Genomic DNA, 7,967 nt, shown 5'->3' with positions numbered 1-7,967 from the left:
TTTCACCCAGATCCCATTAAATTCCACACTACGACAGAACATGCTTTGAAAACCACAGATAAAGCCCATCCCACTATTTCCAGGTGAGAAACAAAAGAGGGCTTCAAATGTAGGGTAGGGACCCAGTTCCTTTTTGTTGCACTTTGATGATTTTGTTGTTGCACTTTATATGGTTGAGGCTAGTCCAAGATGCGGTTGCATTGTGTTTTAGGAATGTCAGCTGGCTGGGGCCTCATCTACACCAAGCAGGATATTCCACTATGAAAGTGGTATGAAAGCAGTATATAAAAGGCAGGAGCCACTACTGCTTTTTAGCAGCATTGACAACTGTTGGGGCCCATTGACACATACCATATACTGCTTTCTTACCGCTGTAACCTGCTTGGTGTGGCTCCTGCCTCTTATATACCACTTTCATAGTGCAATATCCTGCTTTGTATAGATGAAGCCTTGGACTTTTAATAAAAAGGTGGAATATAACTATTTTAAATAGATCTGAGGTTGCCAGTCTGTTTTTTCCATGCTGGCTGATTTAAAGAATGCAGGAATCCGAAGGTAAGCACCTTCACTGGTAAATTTCTAAAGATGTAGAAAGGGAGATCTAAAATCTGGCAACTTTTTAAGTGTGTGCCATTTTCCTTTGCAAAAATAGCATAAAATGCTACAGGATGCCACGCTGGGAGTTTTAGTCCAACACACCTAGAAGCGGTCAGGTTGGGGAATGCTGCTGCGTGCAATCTTGAGTGAGACATATCCTCTGCTTCAATGCAATGTATACGGGGGTGGAGGGTATTCCTTGGATCTCACACTGCTTCCTGCAAAGATTGCACCCATGCAAAGATTGCACCACCGTCTTCGGACAAGGCCGCCCTGCTCTGTAACTGGTGTCTTTCCCACTCCCCACTTGAGAAGAAGACCCGGGAATCTTACCAAAATACCAAGGCATTTAGTTAACAACACACCAGCACGAGGCAGGAATTGAAGGGAAACCCCAATTACGCCCCGCCGGTGGAATGGCGAACACCATCAAGGGGGAAGGGCAAGGAAGAGCCCCAGAAAAGGCAGGGAAAGGGGGAGCGCCTTTTGCAGAGAGCTGCAAAAAGTACTTTCCCTTCTGTGGAAAAAGCCCAGAGTTTCCAGCGGGTGACTTGCAGGAGGGAATTCCTCGGCCACAGCCTTTGCTCCCGCAGCAGCGGCGCCCAGACAGGACCAGACTAGTTTAGCGCCTGGCTGTTTGAGTTGGCTGGGAAATTCCCAGTCCAGGAAGCTCCGCCCTGCGCAGAAATCCCCTCAGCCGAGGCTGTATAGCTCGAGCGCCGCCGCCGCCCGCCAGCATTCACGCAGCTTTGCAACACGGCACGAAGCAACCGGCGCGCCTCCCTTGGGATCTATCTCTCTGTCGCCGCTCGCTGGCTCGCTCGCCCTCACACCAGGCGCCCTCGGCTAGGCTATGTTGAGCCCCAGCTTCTTGGATTATACGATGGATTTTACGGTGGACCAGCAGCCCCACCCCCGGGACGCGCTGAAGAAGGACCGGCAGCTCAGCTTGATCCAGGACGACCGCCACGACAGCGGCCTGGACTCCATGAAAGACGAGGAATACGAAAAGCTGGTCAGGGAACTAGAAGACATTCGCCTCCAGCCGGCGGAAGCCTCCGCGGGACTCCACGGGGCTCCCAGCCTGCCGGGCCAGTCTTGGAAACAGCAAATGACTGACGACGGAGATACGTAAGTCGATAGGGCTTGGCGGGGCCGGGGGTGGTCAGAATCGGAACCTTTCCCTCGCCTCTCTAAAGTTGCTAGTCCCGTGGAAGATTGGCCTCGTTAAGTGAATCCCACGGGTGTCAGTATGCCATTTGCAAGGCGAAGCGTTCCGCCGCGTTGATGGGAAATAAATCCAATGCAATGGAATGGGACACATTGCCAAGCAAACAGGGTTCGGACCCGGTTGTGCTTATGAGAAGGCTGCCCGTCCCTCAAGATGCCTTAGATCAGTGTTTGTCTCGCCGCGGCTGATGAGGGAGAGAAATCCTCGTTTGCATTTGAAAAATGTCTATACAGTTTTAAACCTTTAAGGTTGAATTCCTTTTAACTATTGAAAGAGTTTAAAATGCATGAGAGCAAGGCGGCGCAGATGCAAAGTCTTGCAAATGCAGAGTGCGATGAATTGCGCTAGCTGTATGGAACTAGCGCGAAATAGGAGCATTATAAAAACCAAGCCACGCTCCTTTCAAGAAAAGAAAAGAAAGAAAAAGGGGGGATATGTTGACAAGAGACCCTTTCCAACCTGGTGCCTTGCAAATGTGTCGGACTGCAACCTCGATCTATTTGGGGAATTGCAGTCCGACACATCTGCAGGGCGTCAACTTGGGGAAAGCTGCTGTAGCTTTTGGAGCGTGTGTTTTAAAAAATCCAGCACGGGTTCCCTAAATAGCCGTGTTTTGGTGCCGTGGTGCCTTGAAGCTGGCTTGGATTCCTCTGTGGCCCTCCAGCAATGTAGGGAGGGAGGGAAGACAGAGAGAGAGAGAGAGAGAGACGCCTTTGATGTCGTTCCCTTTCTGCCAGTTACATAAAAGCACGGGGGGTGGGGTTGCGCGGATGGGTTTTCCCCTCTCTTGGCCGGCTGCCAGAACGGAGGGGCCGGGACAGGGTGTTCTAGTGCAGAGGGGCGGGGCTTGAATGAGGCGCCGGGCGGGGCAGAGAGGGAAGTGGGCTGGAAAGTCCCTGGCGCGGTGCCCGGAACACTCAGCTCGGTGGAAAACACCCGGCGGTAAAGGCACGCGGCCTTGAAAACCCCAGGCTTTCGAAATCGCCTCTCCTGCTGATACTGATGTTCTTCCTCCATGACTCCAGAGGGCACGTTGCCCACGGGGCGAGGAGCAAGAAAGCTGAGCTCAGAGCTTTTGGGATTTTTTGCTCATCATTGGGTTTTTCCCACTGCTTTCCTCTTGCAGGTTTCTCCATCTGGCAATTATACACGAAGAAAAACTCTTGAGTTTGGAAATCATTCACCAAGCAGGACGCGACACAACATTCCTGAATTTCCAGAATAATCTCAACCAGGTACTTAGTCATGTTTTCTCCCCCCCCACCATCAACTGAGCCTGAAAATGTTAAAACATGGTGCCATAGGAAGGCTTGGAAACTTTCCACAATGAAGTTTTAAATTAATATAATAAAGATAAGTATGGGAATAAATTACAAGAGACTGTAAGTGGTCCACAAAATTTATCGTCCCCATCAGTGTCCACCAGAATAAGTGTCTCTAGTTAGAATTCTGCCCTATCCATTGTTATCCTTGGTTGACTTCCAAGAAAGTTATTTAGGCTTAGGGAAAATCTGTTTGGCTGTGCTAGCCTTAAAAATGCAATACTTGGAAGTGACTCAAAGGGGTCATGGGGGGGGCATTTGCTGGGGGGGGGCAGGACCACAAAGGGGCTCACCAGCACAATGGTGCAGTTATTCTCACAAGGGCCGCTGAATGCACTTTGCCCTCAGCTCCCTAACATCAGAGCTGAGGGCAAACTGTAACTTCTGATTGATAAAATACCATCCCTCATGACAAAACATTGAAAAAAGGTGCAAAGTGTTTTTGTTAAAAAATTCTTAATACTGGCTAATTCTGAATGTATATAATCCAGAACTCCCACAAAAAACAGTGAAATTTACTCGTGATGAATTGTGCTCAGAATCAGTTGATTGTGTATTCTGTTTTCCTTTGTTGATCAAGCAAACTAAAAATACTTTCTCACTTTCAATTTGTAGACTCCACTTCACTTGGCAGTGATCACAGACCAAGCAGAAATTGCTGAGATGCTTCTGAAAGCTGGATGTGATGCAGAGATCAGAGATTTCCGAGGAAACACACCGCTCCACATTGCTTGTGAACAAGGTTCTCTCAGAGGTGTCGGGGTCCTCACACAATACTGTCAGAAGCACCAGATCCACTCTTTGCTACAGTCATCAAACTACAATGGTGAGCACAAACGCTGACTTTATAATAGCACACCGTGAGAGGGTCCGTAGCCAGCTTTGCAGGCAGAAGGTCCCAAGTTCAATCCCCAACATCTCTAAGTACAGCTGGGAAGGAATCCTGCCTGAAACCCTGGAGAGCGGCTGCCAGTCAGTGTTGATAATACTGGGCTAGTTGGACCAGTGGTTTGTTTCAGGACCTGCCAGCTCACTGCATGCTCCATTCTTTGGCACCTTATGTTCAGAGAGCTTGCTTGCTGTTTAATATCAGCTAAGGGTGCAATCCTATGCATGTTAGAGGGGGTGGGGGAAGTCCTACAATGGAAGTTGTAGGACTTTTTTTCTGTCTGGACATGCATTGGATTGTGGCCAAAGTGTCAGCTTAAGGGGATGTGTAATTTCCCTTGTATAGCAGTATAGTCACATAGCAATTTTTCTTCTGTTTTGAGTAAATCATTGAAGTATTTTATTCAGAGAAGCCCAACTAATGCGAGGGGGAAGTTTTGGAGTAATGATTTGAAAACTGGCCAATGTATTGGAATGATTTTACATTATTTGGAATGATAATGTATTTAATTTTCCCCCATCTGTGTTTGTTTCACAGGACACACATGTCTCCATCTGGCATCTATCCAAGGCTATCTGGCCATTGTAGAATATCTCCTGTCTTTGGGTGCAGATGTCAATGCTCAGGTGTGTATCAGTAGTTACAAAGAAACAGAACAAACCTGATCACATGCTTTGAGAAAGAACATTTTAATGTTCACTGATGTTAACTAAGCACATCTTTTTGTTTACCACTAAACAGGAGCCATGCAATGGCAGGACTGCCTTGCATTTAGCTGTAGATCTGCAGAACCAAGAACTGGTATCCCTCCTGTTGAAACACAGAGCAGATGTAAACAAAGTAACCTACCAGGGCTATTCTCCATACCAGCTCACGTGGGGAAGAAATAACTCCTCCATACAGGAACAGCTGAGGCAATTTACTACATTGGACCTGCAGATGCTTCCTGAAAGTGAAGATGAAGAGAGCTGTGAATCAGAATCGGAATTCACAGAAGATGAAGTAAGTAGTTGGCTCTTCCTTCTGTGTAATGAGAGCCAGAATTCTACCATAACTTGCACACACATTTCGCATTAGACTGTGAGGAAGTAAGCATAGAAATCCCAGGCCGTTGGGCAGGATTCCTTGCCTTTGATGCCTTGAAGCTACATCCCAATTAACTTAAGTTATTCCAGTCACACATGAATCTAACCATTGGATACTCACAACTGTAGAGAATTTGCTGATTTAGCCCATTTGAAGTGAGTTAAATCATTGTGCAGATTTCAAAGAAAGAACAAGAGAGTAGACTGACCATTTTGGCTCTCTGTGATTAGGGTACCTTCTAACAATTGTTTAAAATTCACACAAATAAAAAAGGTTCACAAAAAGATTATTTGGAAGGAAGTGCATCTGCACGTAATTTTCTGCCTCTTGTCCTATTTACGCCTTACAATTTTGTGTCTATACTTCCTTCTTAAATATTTAATATAAGAATCCATTTTTTTTACTTTGTACTACTGGCCTTTGAATTAGAAGTAATGGCTCAGGCATGGCTTCCATGAAGAGTTAAGACACTGCAACTCTTCAGCTTTTAGAAATTAAGCATTGGTGTTAATGGCCAGATGCTAATTTCATTGTATGAAGGCAGCTAAAGTTAGTGGAGTATTTTCTCAGATATTTTTTTAAAAAATATTGAGTATTTCCTTAGATATTACTTCATGTTTTTCCTTAAAGCTTTCCATTAACTTGATTTCTTTTTCTTTCCTTTATCTAGCTTCTGTATGATGACTGCGTCATTGGTGGACGACACGTGCCTTGTTAAAGTGGGAGAGTTGGAGAAAAGAACAGGCCAACAAACTGAACAATTACTGAACTACTACTATATTGCACCACACAGAACTTGTTGTTCTAACAGCCGGTGTGGCACGCGGTTCAAAACACAGTTTGAGCATGAACGAATTTTGGTTGTCAGACACCAGAAGAGGTCCGGGCCCCATTTGCATCAGAGAGAGCTGATAAAGGAGCTGAATGAGAACTCGGAGGGTCCAGCTATGTATTCACTGTGTGCCCTGTGAAAGGACTGGCCGCATTCACCATCTGTTTTGGAAGACATTCCATATATTTCTACCTGACTGCTAATAATCTATTCCAGAGACTGAGCTCAGGTGTGTTCTTTGAGAGCTGCACAGCAGATAGGGAAATTGCATCCCTCAGAATGACTGCCTGTCCACGCACAAGAAGGATAACAGTAACATTCAGACTGAATATTGCAAGCCCTATGCTTTGCAATATGTACATCATGTATATATTGTACATTTTGTGAATATTCTTTTTTGCTACTGGCGAGATGTATATTTATTAAAAAAAATAAGAAGTGCACTGTTTGGTGAAATTGTTCTCTCCCCCCCCACACACACACACACCCCTACACCTGAAAAACACCTTGTTCACTGATGTCCCATTAGCTGCAATCAAGTATCTCAAGAAATTCCAAATTTCTTGCATACAAAGCAGGTAATGTCCCATATTAGTTATTCAGGGCAGGGACTGGATGGGGGCCAACCACATATCATCTGTTTGCTCTTTCTTTAAGCAGAACCAAACTAGTTTAAAAACCATTCGAGATCCTGTCACCCAATTGTCAGTGTTCCCATAATTTATCCTTCCTAACTACTTTACATATTTTAGGAACTAGGAGCATATTCCCACCAAAGCTAGCACTGTAAAGCCCCATTGGTTCCTATAGGAGAGATTAAAGCAGGTGCTTAGTGTTCCCATTAAAATATATGAGGGTTTTAGATGACAGATGGTGAGTAATCCATGGTGGAATCATAAAGTTGAAAGGGGTCTTGGAGGTCATCTAGTACAACCCCCTGCTTGTTTATTTACTGTTTATATAGCTGCCATATAACAGATTCACTGGGCATTTGAGAAATAAGTGCAACATTAAAATACAGTGGGGGCTCAAGTCCAGCTTTTTGGCAGGCAGGAACATTCCCTGAGCAGAGTTCAACTAGAACTCTGGCACTGGAAAGGAAGGGAGGAAGGGATCTTCAATGGTCCCCTAGCACCACCTTCCTCACTGTTCCAGAGAACCACCCAGCCCACTGGAATGAATTGGGGAGGGAGAGTCAACAAAGATTGCTGCCTCCATTTCACCAGTGGGGTTCCTCCACTGTATAGAAGCCTCCTGTGCCCCCTTTCCTCCATGAGGCAGAATTTGCATCCAACGCACTATAAATGAAGACTGAAATGTAAAACACGGATAAAAAGGCCTGTGTGAATAAAATACTTGTGCCAAAAAGACCATGGAGATGGTGCCAGGCAAACATTTCTGAGAAGGCTGTGCCACAACCGGGATGCCATTACCAAAATGACCCTCTCCCTGATACAGGATCTCTGGCCCAGGGGCCAAGTCCAGCCTGCCTGGGGGCCAAATTTGAGTTCTCCCAGTTCTCACACACACACACACTTCCTGTAGCCCTGACCACTGAACATTTGGTGGTTTCCTGGTTTTTGTGCTGTTTTGTCCCCATTCTAATAGATTGAAACAACTCTCATAAGGCTTAAATACTAGCAGTAAGTGCTTTAAGCAAAAATACATTGGTGGATTTAGCCTCGCCTCTTTTGCCTTCAGCCCCGCCCACCCCTAGAATGTGGCCCACAAAAGCTTCTTCAGAATGGAATTTGGCCCTTTGGCCAACAGAGGTTCAGACGTCCTTGCCCTGGGGTTACCCATCTTGCTTCATTTGGGGTAGGCACTAGGAGGAACATCTTAATGTTCAGGTAGTTTTAGAAGGCAGTCTTTCAGGTCATGCAGGATGCTACTATAGCATTGCTGACACAACCATCCAGTCTCTGATTACCTCCAGCAAAAAAGAGTCCGTCATGTCCCAAGGCAGTCTGTTGAATAACTCTTAGGAAATTTCTTCTGGGAAATTTCTCA

The 7,967-nt window shown here is 45.8% G+C and overlaps 1 protein-coding gene across 1 annotated transcript; it reads left to right on the top strand.

Moving 5' to 3' along the window:
• Positions 1 to 1,348: 1,348 nt before the first annotated feature.
• NFKBIA (NFKB inhibitor alpha) lies at positions 1,349 to 6,383 on the top strand. The gene is made up of 6 exons (XM_063117812.1): positions 1,349 to 1,728; positions 2,955 to 3,063; positions 3,766 to 3,976; positions 4,577 to 4,665; positions 4,781 to 5,041; positions 5,796 to 6,383. The coding sequence occupies exons 1-6, from the start codon at positions 1,451 to 1,453 to the stop codon at positions 5,841 to 5,843; spliced, it is 996 nt and encodes a 331-aa protein (XP_062973882.1). The 5' UTR covers positions 1,349 to 1,450; the 3' UTR covers positions 5,844 to 6,383.
• The last annotated feature ends 1,584 nt before the right edge of the window (positions 6,384 to 7,967 follow it).

The sequence above is a fragment of the Elgaria multicarinata genome, chromosome 2 (genome assembly GCF_023053635.1).
Source record: "Elgaria multicarinata webbii isolate HBS135686 ecotype San Diego chromosome 2, rElgMul1.1.pri, whole genome shotgun sequence".
Classification (NCBI taxonomy): domain Eukaryota; kingdom Metazoa; phylum Chordata; class Lepidosauria; order Squamata; family Anguidae; genus Elgaria; species Elgaria multicarinata.
The sequence above is the reverse complement of the archived record's forward strand: the minus strand, read 5'-3'. Positions and strand labels throughout refer to the sequence as shown.